At 33.9% G+C, this 16763-nt stretch overlaps 1 protein-coding gene across 2 annotated transcripts in view; it reads left to right on the forward strand.

The window, feature by feature from the left end:
• LOC124359888 (vacuolar protein sorting-associated protein 13A-like) overlaps positions 1–16763 on the forward strand; it is a 119884-nt gene that overhangs the window by 55833 nt on the left and 47288 nt on the right. For both annotated transcript variants that reach the window (XM_046813004.1, XM_046813005.1), the window contains exons 29-39: positions 2026–2122; positions 2399–2601; positions 3036–3161; positions 7955–8090; positions 8394–8588; positions 10922–11037; positions 11129–11345; positions 11636–11735; positions 11819–11970; positions 13533–13774; positions 16442–16578. In XM_046813004.1, the coding sequence (XP_046668960.1) occupies positions 2026–2122; positions 2399–2601; positions 3036–3161; positions 7955–8090; positions 8394–8588; positions 10922–11037; positions 11129–11345; positions 11636–11735; positions 11819–11970; positions 13533–13774; positions 16442–16578 (1721 nt within the window). The remainder of the gene's footprint in view (positions 1–2025; positions 2123–2398; positions 2602–3035; positions 3162–7954; positions 8091–8393; positions 8589–10921; positions 11038–11128; positions 11346–11635; positions 11736–11818; positions 11971–13532; positions 13775–16441; positions 16579–16763) is intronic.

Here is a 16763-nt window from a genome sequence, read left to right on the forward strand (position 1 = left end):
CTGAGGGACACCCATTTGAACTGATTTGAGCTTTGATACGTCAGAACCTTGAGCTACCATTTGTTTCCTATTACTTAGATAGGAGGTCACTAAATTAAATTCTTTACCCTGTATACCGTAACAATGAAGTTTTTTTTAAAGCAGATCATGAGATATACTATCAAAAGCTTTCGACAAGTCAATTAAAGTGGCTGATAATATATCTTTACATTCAAAACTTCTTAAGATTTTTTCCACAACTGATTCAACTGCTTTGATAGTGTTTTTACCAGGTAAAAAACCAAACTGCTCCTTACAGTGGTAATGTTTGTTAAAAAGTGAACAGATTAATGTCCATGAGGATAATAGAATTTGCTATCCATTGTGGTTAATTATTAATAATCTAGAAAACATTTTCTTTATACATATGAAGCATTTTCCTTAAAACCAGTTATTTTATGATAGACCTATCAGAAAGTTATTTACAGATTTTTAGATTTGTATTGCACATGGAGTCTTGACTGAAAAGTTGGACTATCACAAATATTTGTGCTAACTGAATGATTATAACTTTTATTAAGAACCATAAACACACAAAAACATTTCTTTTGGCTTTCTCTTTTACTATAACACACAAATAGAAGAGTTACTAAATGGAAACTTGACTTTTGATGAGACTTGGGTATCACATAATGATCAGAATTAAAAAAAGCAATTTAATTGTATGGGGGTAATACAGCTTCACCAAACAAACCAAATAAAGTCCATCAAATTGTATTGGCTAGAAAGATCATTATGACTGTTTAGACACCAGAGGAATTTTGGTTGTGGAGTTTATTTAACATAGGTAGAGTGAATATATTCTGCAGACTTTAAATACCCTAAGGTGAGTTAACCAAAACAAACATAAAAGTTTATTAAACCAATGGTGTCATGTTTTTGCTAGATTATTCATAGCCATATTCTGTAGAGAACATAAAATCTAGTTCGTGAGATCAAATATGACGTATTATAACATTCACATTACATAAGTCCTAGCCTGGGCTTGAGGCCAGGTGATTTATATCTGTTCATCTTTATGAAAAAGGTGTGAATTCAAACACATTGTTTAAATGGAAAACTTCACATTAATACTTATTTAGCTGTTATTATATGCAACATAATTTTGCACTGAGATAGTTTCTAAAGTATTATGTTGAAGGTTATAAGAAATTATTATTATAATAGGAATGTAGGGTTATGTTATTATGTAGGAATGTGTAGATTTTAGTACCTTACCAAAACATTCTAGACCAATATTTTTTAATAACCAAACAGGCTACACTCTTTACAATCCTCATATAGTATTTATTGGTAATACTCACACTAACTAATAATTTTGAATATAGTTTTCTTTTTTAAATGATAGTGATAGCTGATTAAAAAAAAAAATGGATCAGGTGTAACACTTCAGCTCTCAACAGTCACATATTTGGATCCAGAGTTTTTGAACCTGCCTCCTATTACACCATCTCAAATCCTTAAATGACAGCTTTTGCCCTGCAATATCTTATTTTTTAATATAAATTTCATTTTGGATAACTCATAATTATAAGTTATTCACACTGACGAACTTTTGTGGAAATAAAACTAAATTTGGACGGTTTGCTCACTGTTCAAGAATTTAAAAGTTAGGGTACTAGTAAACAAAATAATGTTTACATAAACATGTTTACTATGAACGTTTTTATAATTTTCTATGATGTGTAAGAAAATATAAAAATATTTTGTTGGTGTATACTAGATTGTATTAATAATTTTAAAAAGCGAAAGTAATTATTTTACATATTTGAAAAGGTTATCAAGTTTCTAAAACATATACAACGATAACTATTAAACATTTATACAAAATTATTACTGATGCAAAATTTCAAGTCGATAGTCCAATCTGCTTTCGACATATATCCTGTGGATTTCCAGACAGACAGACGAGAAATTCTGCTAGTCTCTTGACTGGGAGACTTTGCAAACATTCAGCCAAATATTCAAATTCTTAATAATTTACAGGGCAAAGCGCCGATGGAGCATCCTCGACCTCCAAGCTCTGCTGACAGCACTAGTGGTTACTTCTCGTCTGGAGCCTCTTGTGTTGACGATCAAGCAGGTAGTAAACCCTATGTAAATTGTGATCTAAGGTTTTAAAATTAAATACAGTTAGGATATTTGGCATTGATTGTTAAAAGTATCATGTAAATAATAACATTTGTGTACTTAGTAATAAAACTATATTAGTGAGATTCTATTTATCCAAAAAAATGTTAGCCAAACATAGTAATATTTTAACTATCCAGGCTAGTGAAACTTCTTAACTGTAATTTTATATTTATTCAGCACCACTATGCGAGTTGTCAACTGTTTACTATGGTGTTGGTCAATACAGGTTTGTCGATCTCACTCCAGCTCCGCCGGCCAGAGGTGATGCTGTTTGCAGGGAAGGCAGGTGATGGAGTTGGAGTGACCAGTCCAGCTCTCCTGATGCGTACAGAGTTTCTACTGGATTACAGTAGACATCCTGGTCATGACAATCTCGTCTGTTCTCTCTCCGGCCTTCATATCATCTCAAACAATAGGAAACCTCATCTCGTAAGAGATCAGTATTTTAAAAATATTACTTTAGAAATACTTACTTTTAAATAATAAATCATAAGGTTTGGAAACCTTGAATTGTAATCCCAAAATTCAGTATCCCCCCCACTTTTATGGTATCTAATCAGTCTTAAGATTGGAAAAAATGTGAAGGTAATTACAAATAAAGTAAAACATTTTACAAAAGAAAGGACCTTTATGTATAGAAAAATTACCGGTACCTTTCATAACCTGTAACGATATCAAATATCCAAAACTCTGTTATTCTTTCAAACCTTCCATCGTCAATAACAAACTTTAAACAAAAAATATACAAAGACCTGTTACACAATTCATTGGATCACAATTAAAAATTAACAAACTAATGTATTCTTATGGTATATATTTATTTTATGAGTAGTTATTATTGGATATCGGATGTATTGTTTCAGGTACTGCATCCATGTGACTTGGAATTCTCTAAAACTTTCAAATCAGAGGAGGGATTGAAAATGTTAACCAGTGTGAGCACCATAGACATCCATTTGTCTGCTACCATTGTCCACACTATACTTGATGTAAGTACCAGCATCTTCATTGTTTGTACCTAATCATTTCACAAGACCAACTGCAATGTGTGCAAATAGGTAGTAAGTTTTAGTTAGTCAATGGGACTCTATTCATTGTATGTGTCTGTTTATCTTTAATAAATCTAGTTTTTATTGATTAAATTGTTAGATTGTCATTGATTAAATTGTTAGATTTGTCAGGTATATGCGAACTTTCACAACTGCTATCATGTACCCGGTCAGGTACACACTAGGCTTTAATAAAGCGTGTTCTGTGCCCAATGGGGTACACGTTACTATACTAATTTCAGAAAGATTTAAATTCTTTTCTGAATGGCTAACTTGGTAATTTTTTAGTCAAAGCAACAATACATAAACATTTACCCATTCATAAATTATGTTAATCATATATTTATGGTATTTTGGTCATTAATATTTGCTGCCAGGTGATTTGCTTAATGTTTTAATACTGCCTAGTTTTTCATCAGAGACATATCTTAAAACTACTAGTCCAGAATCGCATAAAGCTAGAATTCAATTTTTTTATTTTCTAAAGAACATTAAAATTGACACAGTATTAAAATATTCTACTTTATAGTGTAAAAAAGATTTTTTATCTTCTTATTTTGAGTTTTTAAGCTTGACTTCATGCTTCATATTTATAGTCATGATGATATGTGTATCAAGGATTTTCAAGCAGTGATCAGTGGGCATTATTTCATACGCTCCTACCTAGGTTTGGAATATTTATTTATTACATGAACATTAAGAACAGTAATTTGTCAAGTTACAATAAGTAGAATTAAGGAGATGTGTTCATTAATTCCAGGAACTCTTCTATCTTGTACACAGGATTCTTCAACAGGAATTCTTCAACAGGCATGCTCTAGTTCGTCCGTTGAGAAAAGTGTCTAATCCGCAATCCCCTTCTGACCTACGTCCAATCAGTATTCTCCCTTGTCTCTCCAAATGCCTTGAAAGAGTGGTACATCAACAAATTTCATCTTATCTGAATACCTATAACATCTTATCTAATTACCAGTCTGGATTCAGGCCTAATCACAGCACCACCACAACCCTAATTAAAATCACCGATGATATCAGATTGGCAATGGACAAGAGACTAATCACCATTTTACTGCTTTTTGACTTTTCCAAAGCCTTCGACTGTGTTTATTACCCCCTTCTCCTCATCAAATTGAAGAAGTATGGTTTCTCCGATGAGAGTGTTAACTGGGTCAAATCGTATCTTACTGGGCGACAGCAATGTGTCAAAGAAAGGGAAAAAATATCTGAATGGAAAGCCGTAACACGGGGTGTTCCACAGGGCTCTGTTCTTGGACCCCTATTGTTCTCAATTTATATTAATGACGTCACATCTATTATAAGGCACTCTAAGTTTCATCTTTATGCCGATGATTTACAGATTTACGTACACTGTTCGCCTGATGAATTGAGCACATTTATGGTTCTACTCAATCAAGACATTGAATCAATTGCTTGTTGGGCAAATAAACATGGGCTGAAATTAAATGAAGACAAAACGCAGGCAATGGTATTGGGAAACCCAAGATTGATCGACCGTTTGGACTTCAACGTTGCACCAAAACTTGAACTCAATAACCACGTACTAAATTTTCAAAACAAATTAAAAAATCTTGGTCTTACTATGAGCTCAAGTCTTAAGTGGAATGACCAGGTTACGATAACGTGTAATAGAGTATTTGCTGGCATTCACAGTTTAAAGCGTTTTGCTTTATATCTACCATTCAGTGTCAAGGTTATGCTGGTTAAAACTCTCATACTGCCACACTTCAACTACTGTGATGCTGTGATCAGTGGCATGACTGTTGAGCTTTCGGACAGGCTTCAACGTGCTCAAAACTATTGTATCAGATTTATTTTCAATCTCAGACGTTATGAGCATGTGACTCCATTTTTCAAACGGCTATCGCTTCTGAAACTTCAACAACTTCGCCAACTTCACATTCTTTCAACTCTACATTCAGTTATCAGAAACAAGTCACCTGTTTACCTGTCCGAAAATTTCAAATTTATTTCCGACATAAGTGAGCGACCTACGAGAAGGGGATCCACGTTACTCTCAATTCCTGTTCATCGATCGAACTTCTTCAGTAGGTCGTTCACTGTTCAGGCATGTCGCCTCTGGAACTCTCTTCCTGATGATATTCGTGTTATAGAAGGTCGGGCTCGTTTTGGGGCGGGGGTCAGGGACTTGTTGCTGGGCGGTCTGTAGGGGTGGCGGATGGCGGTGCTCGTGGCGTGCTTGTGGTCGGGCTGTGTGTTTGAGAGAATGAATGTAGCAATAACAAGAAACTATTTAAAAAGTAAATTGTTAATTTAAGTTTTAATTTATCTTTGTTTGAAAATTTTCTACATATTCAGCTGATAAATTTGATTTTTAATTATTACATAGTAGTATATATTTTAGTTGAATTTAAATTTAAAATGGAATTTGTTATAGTTTTAAGGTCATTAAATGTAAATATGTATATATATATCTGTATATTATGTGAGGTTGAGTGGTAGAGAGGGCTAAATAGCCCTAACTCCGCCTCTTGAATAAAGGCATATTTCATTTCATTTCATTTCTTTAAGCAAGCTTTTCAGTCTGTTACCAGTCAGGGGCCGGAGGTGGTCTGGAAGGAGGTTTTTCAGTTTTTGGCCTACGTATGACGGTTTTTTCTCGAAGAGGGCTGTTCTATGTTGGGGTAGGACGAATCTAGAGGCATGGCGTGTGGGGTAGCTGTGAAGGTCCATGTGAGTCTGCAGGTTTAGTGTGTCTGCATATAAAATGGCTTCATAGATGTAGAGCGCAGGTACTGTTAGTATGCCTAGGGTCTGATGGGCTTGATGACAGCTTTGCTGGGATTCCAGGTTCGCAATTGTTCTAATTGCCTTCTTTTGTAGTACAAGTACTCTCTTCAGATTTCCCGAGGAGCTTCCCCAGATTGTAAGACCATATCTAATATGAGATTCTACTAGAGCGTAGTATGCCATTTTTGCCGCTTCCTGAGTGCCAACCCATTTAATGCGTTTAACAACATAAACACCAGTGCTGATTTTATTGCAGATGATGTTTACATGGTTTGCCCATGTGAGTCCATTATCTAGAGTTATTCCTAGAAACTTAATCTGATCAGCCACTGCTACATTGGGGATACTAGTGGGTAGAATTTTTTTCTGCTAAAATGTACTTGTGTTGTCTTGTCAGGGTTTATTGCTAAATCATTTTGTTTACTGTAGGCTATGGCTTTTTGAAGAGATGCAACAGAGTTATCGTACAATTCTTGAGCTGTGTCATTTTTTAAAAGGAGGGTTGTATCGTCTGCATACATTATGCAGCTGGTACTGTAGTTGTGAATTAGAGCTGGGAAGTCGTTTGTCAACAAAATGAATAGAATGGGTCCCAGCACGGATCCCTGAGGAACTCCTCTTGTAATTGGTTTAGGATCTGATCTGAACATGGTAGTAAGGCCAGCTGTAGTATGTTGAATGTCTACAACTTGGGATCCCTCTTTAAGATAGCTGACAAACCATTTGTTTTCTAAGCCTCTTACTCCTAAAGTTATAAGTTTTTTAGAGATCAGCTCATGTACCAAACAGTCGAAAGCCTTGCTGTAGTCTAAAAATAAGGCTGTTACAAATTGCCCTTCATCTATGCTGTCGATTATAGACTCAACAAGGCTTATGATGGCAGAAATAGTTGATTTTCCTTTTTGGAATCCATGCTGACAGTCAGTAATTAAGGCTTGATTTTTGAGATGGGTCATTAACCTGTTTAGTACTATTTTTTCTATAATTTTTGAAAAAGTTGAAATTAATGATATGGGCCTGTAATTTTTTGGGTCGGTTTTTGGTCCTTTTTTATGCTTTGGATATACCCTGGAGACTTTCAGTTTGGTTGGAAACTGCCCTAATGAGAAAGATTTATTTATTATGGATGTGAGAGGGGTAGTTAATTCTTCTGCACAGTGTTTTACAGTTTTTGATAAGAATTCGTCTATGCCACTGGATGGTTTGTTTTTTAAGCTATGTATGACTTGATTTACTTCTTTGCATGTTGTGGGAGTCAGATAAAATGATTGTGTTAAAGGAGTGTTTGAAGGGTTTTGACAACCCAGTTAATGTTGTCAATTTCTGTAAGTTATAATTAAGTGGGTTCATCAACTGCACAATCACTTCTATTTTAAATAATAAGATCTCATTGTCACTTGTAACTGCTGTTAATTTTATGATCAGTTAAATCATTGTGTGGGACTTGTACTGTTTATTTTTTGAAATTATTGACTAATTGTATTTCACTTGGGTTTTCTTTATACATCTTTTAATCAACATTAATTGTAATTTTACATAATATTGTGATCAAATTTAATTTCATCTATTTTAAATTGATATGTTATTATTTAAATTAAATTTGTATAAAATAGTAGTAAGTCAACCCAGTTAAAGTTGTGAACAGATAGTGAAGGAAAATATCTTATTTAACACCTTCACGGCGTCTCTATAGTAAGTGATGTTATAAACACCACTGTGATTCTTAGCCATAAGGCATCTGCCGTAGTCAACATGTTATTACAGTAAAATAGTTGTTTGTAATACATGTAGTTAACACCTTTCGTGCAGTTCTATATTGAGTGATTTTGATTACTCTCACTTTTCCACTGTGTCACAAGGCGTCTACCACAGTCAACATTCTCTGCCATAGATTACAGTAGCATTTAAAAATGAAGAACTATGAAAATTAAACTGGCTAAAGTGTATGTTATTTTTTCTTTCAGGTTATGGAAGAAATTAATTTGAACTTGCAGACTGAGGAGCCTGACCCACTTACTAATGTGTGTCACATGGGGAGTGACCTTGAGGATTTATGGTCACCAAAAAAAATTGCTCCTCAAATGTTTCCTCAACATTCAGGTTTGATATTTTAATCTGTTTTTTAGTCCACGTGTACATTTTTTGTAAGCATTTCGTCATTGGTTATGCATTACGAAGAAAAATACTATCCATGTCTCTTGCATGATGGTTTAATATCTGGAGTAATGAATTGTGAACTGGAAAGTGTTTACTGCTAAAAACTGGTTTTGTCTGATTAAGAACAAGATTTTAAAATCACAGTAATCATTATGTAGATTATTATTTGCACACATTTTATGTTTACTTAGTTTTAAACTTTGTAATTATCTGCACAAAAACCACAAAATATAATGATATTTATAGTGGACAATGTCACGTATGGACAACAGTGTGAGAGCAGATTAAGCGAGTCGCTAACAGTCTGCATGACCAAGCTGCGAGTTGTCTTGGAGCTGGAACCTGCTGGAGCCCTCGCTGGAGTCAAGGTGCCAGTGGTGATGGTGAGAGCAGCAGCAGAGGCTAGTCTCCATGACTGGTCCTCCTCAGCACATATGCAAGGTATAAGCTTGGGCTGCTTGCTAATTAATTGCTTGCGCCATATTGTGTCAATATTGTTTGAGCTATATGGGAACAACCAAAACCAAAAAACTGACTTCCAAACAATATTCATTAGCAACATTATCTCTTGGACCAAAATTATGGAATGCACTGCCACATAGATTAAGATCACTGCCATTTGGTATTTTCAAAAGACAAATTGGCTTTTTCCTTTTGGAACACCCATTTTATGAAGTGGATGGGTTTTTCGAGATTAATCATGAATTAAACCATTATTGTCGATCTTAATAAATTCTTTTATCTGTGTTGTGATTAGCTTTTCATTCATTAATTGATTTTTATTTAATTAATGTATTGCTTCTTTTTAAGATCTGGACGAACTGAAGGATTACATTGCTCTTAACATTGAGGTTTACAATGATGTTTTTTCAATGTGACAGTGTATGACACATTGCCATGTAATCTTTACCAGTAAGAAATGAGTATCATTGAGTATCATAACCTTACAGATGTATTGTTTGACAATCATTATCCTTTAAAGTCAGTCCTTGTTTTTGTATCTTCTGTTACTCTTTTTGAGTATTTTTTACTCAGCCATACCATGAAGGATTAATAGTAGATGTCTCAAAATCCAATTGGTCAACTTTCTATGTCAAACTGAAATCTGCTTGGCATTCTTCCAGTAACCAAACTGTGACCTAAGGCTGTAAACCAGTGTTATATAGTCATGAAATATAAGAAGAGAGCACTCATATTTTTATTCAACTGCATACTATGATTCACTGATCAAACCAAATCAGTTTCGAACTGAATAGCAAAAACCATGGTAGAAGCAAAAGTGGTAAATAAGAATGGCACAATGTACATAACTAACTACCTTGTGATATTCTTAATTGTGGGACAGTTAAATTGACTCAATGGGAAAACAGATTCCAGGTAAATGAAGTGGAAAGGGTCAATCTTTAATTGATACGGGACAGGAAATTTTAAATTAAATAAAATGATAAGTGTAGAGGATGAGAAAGAATGTAATGTTCCTCAAAGTTATAATTTTCTAAAAGATATAATTATATGTATTATTTTAGGTTTGCCTAAAAAGTATCTGACCTCCTTTTGCTGGCCGATTATTATGGAAACAACCTTCCCAGATTGTTTATGGAGGTGAAGGAGATTTCTTTCAATACTCCAACCAGAAATATACTGCATCCGCCTAGTTTTTTAATACCATACAAAACAGAAAGCTGTAATTCATGGGCTGGTCTAATAGTGGCAGTTCCAGAACAGTTTCCCCTCCATTCCCTTAAACTAATCTGAGACATTTGACAAACATTGTTTGTCAAAACAGTATCCAACCTATTTCCTACCAAATTATTATATGATCAAATGTCACAGATCAGTTTAAGGGAATGGAGGGGGAACCATTCTGGGACTGCCAATAATAAATGAATACGAGTATGTATATATATATATATATATATATATATATATATATATATATATATATATATATATATAAATTGCCTCTGAATTAAAAAAACTTAAAATACAACATTTGTTTGCTTTAATATTGCATTATTATTCATATAAAAATTACTGTAGATTAATAATGACTGTTAATCAAAGAGTGAATGTTCAGAAACATGGTCTAATGAAATTGAACAACATATTTGTTTACACGTTCGTGACAATTCATTATTTCCGGACTTTTTTATGCTTGCCGTCAAAATTTTCAATAATAATGGAAAAAAACCATAAGTTATCTTTTTTTTACGTTAAACATTAAATATAACAAAATATGTATGTAGGCTTCACAATTTCACACAAAAAAATTTATTTCAATACGTTTGTTCAATGTTTTTCCAAGTAATCCAAGTGTTACGTAAAAAATTAATTTACCTTAAAAATTAAGCAATTGTGCACTCAACGGGGTATACGATAAGTCCAAGGTATTTATTTAAGCGCAGGAACACGTTTAATAAACCACAAAGACAGACAAACAATAAAAACACAATAATGAAATTAGTATAGTAACGTGTACCCCATTGGGCACACAACGTGCTTTATTAAAGCCTAGTGTGTACCCGACCGGGTACATGATGGCAGTTGTGAAAGTTCACATGTACCTGACGGGGTACACGTCATCGTGAACGTAAGGATAAATGAATGAAATTATTTCAAAATAATATTTCTAAACATATTAGGATTTTTCAAGGCACATTTTTTCACTGCAGTACATTTAAATTTCTAAGCTTAGTGATATTGTATTGTTTTGTATTTATAATTTTTATTTTATAAACCTTCATGAGAACTTATAACAATGTTTCTTTGTGTAGGAGAAGTGCAGTTACAAGTATCGTACTACAATGCAAATGTTGGAGCTTGGGAACCTCTTGTAGAGCCTCAAGTTGAAGTTGAAAATGTATACAGACCATGGGAAGTGATGTTTAAGGTACTTATAATATTTTAAACAACCAAACAGTATAAAATAGAAAATATTTTTCCTGTAATACTAGAAGGCAAATGATTAATATTGGTTGAAGGTGTTCCAAGCTAAAGCATATCCGTTGTCATCAAGACTGGACCATGAAGTGTTGGAGGGAGAGAGGCCACTACACAAGCCCCCAACCAGGATAGTAGGAGAGAGAGTGGGGGGAGACCAGGAGTCAGAGACCTCAGCAGATGAGCAGGAACCTGAAGCAGCTGCCATGACATTTATTCGGAGAAGAGAAACTGACTCTCATCGCAAAACTATGCACGGTTTGTTTTATTATTGAGTGGATTTATTTTCTTTAATACTTATGACTCTTTCATGTTCAATTTTTAAAATCATTTAAAACGTTTGAAGAAATTGTTATTCCTTGTGAACCAAAGTAGTTTTAAAAGAATATTATGTATGTATGGAATAAGTTCTATATATCCTTTGCTTTAGACCTCCACATTGCATATTATAAAATTTTTATATAAATAACAAATTTGAATTAATATACGTTCTCTAATTCTGTTATTGTTTTACTTTATTGTTTATTAATAATAACTGTAATTTTCAGAAAGTGTCAGTATGGTTGGCTACCCTGCAGATTCTGACTCTGAAAATGAAGAAGGTGTAATGGAAAAGTTGGCATGTGCAATTGGCCATCTGTTCACGGGGTAAGGTTTGTCTGACAATCTGTTGAAAGTTCCTGAGTGTAGTAAACTATATAGTAGTTCGGTCTGACATGAGTCGTGTACAGGGACAGCAGCGATGGAGAGGCCAGTGAGTCGGAGGAATCCAGTGGAGCTGAGCCATCAGGGGAGACTGAGGGGGCCTCAGAGATGGAGTCCATGAGTGTTCAGGGTACTGTAGTGGACCGTGACGAACGAGCCGTTTTCCTCAAGAAACGCAGTTAGTAACAAATCCTTATTCTTAAAATGTGAATGACTTATTTAACTCCACATTTCGAATCATCCTATTTTATCAGTCAAGTAACAGCCATCATTAATGCACAGCTGTCATCATTCAAGTCCTTGTATATAGAAATGTTTATTTGTATTATGTTCACACGTTAATTAGTTTAAATGTTAAATCTGATTAAATTATAAAACTAACCACTAAAACACATAATATTTGTCAATGTTATGGTGATGACAATCAACAACACAATCGCTATAACAGTTACAATAAAACTACATTCACAGGTGAAGGCAAATGCGTGACTGGATACTGTGTGACAAGCAGTGCGGTAGGCAGTAACACTGTGGCAGACATGAGCACTATGTTCTGCTGCACTACTAATAATCACAGGTCATGCTATGCTGAGTCAGCTAGTTTCTCAAGCCTGGCGGTACTCTCACTTACACTCAATAAAATGAGTTAACAGCTATAAAGAAATTTAAATAATTGTTTGTTTGTATCCAGCAACAAATTCAATTGCTTTATTGTTGTAAATATACATGAAAAACAACTGTTTTAAATACTACAAAAATTTAATTTTTTTATTTGTTGACACCTCCCCTGGAATTCTTACAAACCACTCCAGGGGGGCACATCCCCAGATTGAGACCTGCTGATCTATAATGTTATAATATTTGGTAAAACTGTTCATATTGTTTTGAGGTTTTGAAGAAAAGACTCTTTAGTCCTAACTCCACCTCTTTAAGTATAGACTATTTTATTTCATTTTCATACTGGTCCTTAGAAAAGATGTAATGGCCTCCAGAAAATCAAAGTTAATATTAATCACTCATTAATCATCCCAGTGTGGATCTGAAACATGAGTAATAGTCAGAGGCATTAAGACAAAACTTCTTAAAAAGAAAAGTATTGAGAGAAATTTGTGGCCCAGTTGAAGATGAAAGTGGATGGAGAATCAGGAAGAACAGAGAGATAAGACACATCTATGTGTTGCCAAAAACTGTGGCGTTGGCTTAGATATACAGATTAAGATGGATGGGCCATGTGTGGGGGAGAAGATAAATAGTGATAAGCAAAAGTACCTACCTATGGGATCCAGAAGGAGGAAATCAGTTCAGCAGACCAAGAATGAGGTGGGTGACCAAGTTGAAAACTACATGGGTAGAATGGGAAGCAGCGGAAAATGAAGCAGAACACAATGAAGAGGCATTGTTAGTGAGTTCAAAAACCTACTTAGGTTTTAGTCACCAAGGAAGTTAAGTAAATAAGTAGAAAACTGTGAGTGTACGATGCCATACATTCACATCCAAGTATGTATAAATAATCATATATAAAAAAGTCCAGAAACAGAACATATGTATTTTCCACTGCTTGTTAAGTTCCTAAAATATGAATGATTTTACTTCATTTTCTAATGTATCACCGTGGATTTATCCGATAACCTAGTTTTAAAAAATTGATTTTTTAGTAAAGAAATAAAAGTTTGGTTTCTATTGAGTTTTTGTAATTATACTCTTTTAACCCTGCAATATGACATGTTGTGTGTGTGGCAGGTAATTCAGTAGACTCTGGGCTTGAAGCAGAGTCTGTGGACCGACTGGCGACATATCTGATGATTGAGTCTAGGGACCGGCTGGAACTGACTGTCACTCCTGTAGCACTCGGAGTACTCGCAGACCTAGTAGCTGCCTTCACGCGCCAGTCCCATCCTTCACTCCACAAGCTACCAGGCTCTCTCAGCCTAGTCAATGATCTGGCTCCCTACTCCACTGTTACCCTCCTCTCTAAAACCGAGGTAAGTTTACATGTAAAGAAAATGTCTTAATCTATATAAAACAGTCAAACTCAATACAATGAAAATAATACAGTGGAATTTTCTAAATAAATATATATATAATAAAAGAAAAAGACTTCACATGATCCTTTAATATTTCGACTAATATTAAAGGATTATGTGAAGTCTTTTTCTTTTATTGTTTAAAGAAGCCTCTGCGCATTTATTTTCTGCATACAGTATATATATATATATATATATATATATATATATATATATATATATATATATATATAAATTACGTGTCACAGTGTTAGTTGCCATACTCCTCCTAAACAGCTTAACCAATTTTGATGAAATTTTATATATACACTTGGTAGGTTTGAGAATAGGTTGTTATCTGTTTTTGATACCCCTAAGTGATAAGGGTGGTCCACCAATTAAATTTAGAAGATAACAGTTTTCAAAGTGTCTGCACATTGTAAACTGCAATTACGAGACAGTTATATTTATTAAATAGCCAAACACTATTTGAAGGCGCCAAGTTAAGTTACGTTGGTTTTAAAATAAATTTCTGGTTGAACTTAAAGCGTGAATGTTAGAACACTTATAATAAACTACATGTACATGTAACATGTGTTTTTTTATAATAATTGTGTTGTGGTTCACAGGACACCTCAGCCTACCACAAATTTTAAATCTTCCATAATTCAATTTATAAATATGAGCAGTAATGACCATCATTAAGCAATTTTCATTATTTATTAAACGTTACTTGAATTATTGTGTGTTTGTAAAATTAACTTGATGTTTTTATTCAACTGATTGCACTGAAATTTGAGATGGGCATTCTTAGGGTCCATGGGATGAATATATGCCCATTCTTATTTCGAACTCTCTCTGGACTACACCCCACTGGTCTTTAAAGAAGCAACAAAATCCCGTCTTGGTCTCTAAAGTTGTGAAATATTAATTAAAAGAGCATTTCTAATGTACTCTGTTTTGTGTAAACATTGTTTATTATTTTGGATTTGTTTACATTTATATTGAGTACAAATATTTTTTAATGCAGTTTTAGATTTCAGTGATTAGGTAAAATCATTTACAAAATGACCCAAAACATAAGATCAGAATTTGACACCAAAGACTCCCTTTGAAGCAGTTGGCCCTTTGAAGAACTATGCTTGATGAAAGTTCACTGGACTGTGCTTTTGAACTAATGTACGTACTAATTCCAGCTCTAAATGTTCTAAACAATGACCAATATTTTTCATTTAATAAAGAAACAATTAGTTTTGGTATGCCTAAATGGATACTTACTAAGAAACTAGCAGTTGCCCACGGCTTCGCACGCAATTTCCTGTTGAAAAACAGTACACTATATTCACGTATTCTTTTTCTATCACATTCTAAATACTCCTGACATAATTGATAGTAATAATTGATAGTTCCTTAGTGAGCCTCTTGGGCACATTATGAAGGTAGGTACCATATTTCCTGCCTCTATCTTTCGTGGTTTTTGCTAGGTGTTGATAAGTTATTCAGTACAATTAATTTATATGGATGAATTTCGATTAACTAATTAGGTTATAAAGAATCAAATTCGGTCTGTTAAAATTAATTTCCTGTCTAAGATATTACCAGTATTATTGTGGTGTTTGCCTTGTGCTCTGATCAAGAAAATGTATCAACGAAAACTAATTTCGATCATAAAGTGTCTTCTTTCAGCTCTTTTCATTTACCTTCGATCTAACCAAATTCGATTACCTTATGTGCAGATATTTACGGCTTTTTGAGGTGGTTTTTATGACAAGTTTAAACAGTCTTTTCATTGCATTAGATAGTTTATTGATCATTGGTGTAATCTAAATTTGAAATTAGCCAATAACTTCTTCTATGCAATCTGCATTACATTACTGATCAAGCACGTTACAATAATAATTTTCTAAATTTTAAATGTAAACAAATGTTTCTGCCTCTTTAATGAACTTCAGCTGAAAGCATTAACAGCTGTTAAGTATCAGTTTACTCTGTATTACATGTGGTAGCGTAGTCTGCTGGATCGAAGGTAAAACATTCCAAAATTAATAACAGTTTAGAAATTAAATATTGATTAAATAAACAATTTAAATTGGACCAAATTGTGAATCTAAACCATTCTCGAATACCATTGAAAACACACACAAAATTTTATCAAAATCGGTCCAGTCATTTAGGAGGAGTTCAGTCACATACACACGAACACAAGAAATATATATATAAAGATATTGTTGAATAATGGCAGGTTTGACTGTCATCTGATTTTTCTTTATATTCAACCTGTCTTTGCAGGTTACATATAGGTCTTTCAAAAAGAAACTATAAAGAAATAAATTATTGGAAATTTTAAGTGCTTTATTTTATAAGGAGACCTTTTTTCCAATTACAATGTTTATTTATGAAGTAATAAACCAAAAAACTATAAACAATCACTTTTTTGGTGTATTTGAAAAATTCTTGTTTACCAAAATACTTTTTGTTGTTAACATTAGATTCATACTCAGCTACCTCAAAAATATAAAAGAAGCAAAAATGATTACACCAGAACTTTTTACATTTGACTGGGCTATTAGTTAACTGAGTGATTATGTGTTCTGCAATGTGGTACTTGTTCTTTTGTTAGTTGCCTCTCATAACTAACACTTACAGGCCACACCCGGGCAAGTAGTGATGACTGCAGCGTACACTCGGTCCGACTCCTTGCCTAGCAGCCCCGCCTCCACCACAGCCACTGCCGACTTGCTGGATGAACACACTCCATCTGAGTCTGACATCGATATTGAGAGGTCACCTTCTATACACTAGCAATGCAATCCTCTAAACTTAACATTAGCTCCAGATAAGGTGGAATATGTTTTAAAGTTATTTTTCTTATGAATTGAGAGTCCACAGCTGAAGCTTTTGTGTATTTTTTCATGTATATGGAATATTTTGAATGTCTGTCAAATGTATATAATTATATTGGAATGGT

This window comes from Homalodisca vitripennis, chromosome 4 (assembly GCF_021130785.1).
Source record: "Homalodisca vitripennis isolate AUS2020 chromosome 4, UT_GWSS_2.1, whole genome shotgun sequence".
Lineage (NCBI taxonomy): Eukaryota > Metazoa > Arthropoda > Insecta > Hemiptera > Cicadellidae > Homalodisca > Homalodisca vitripennis.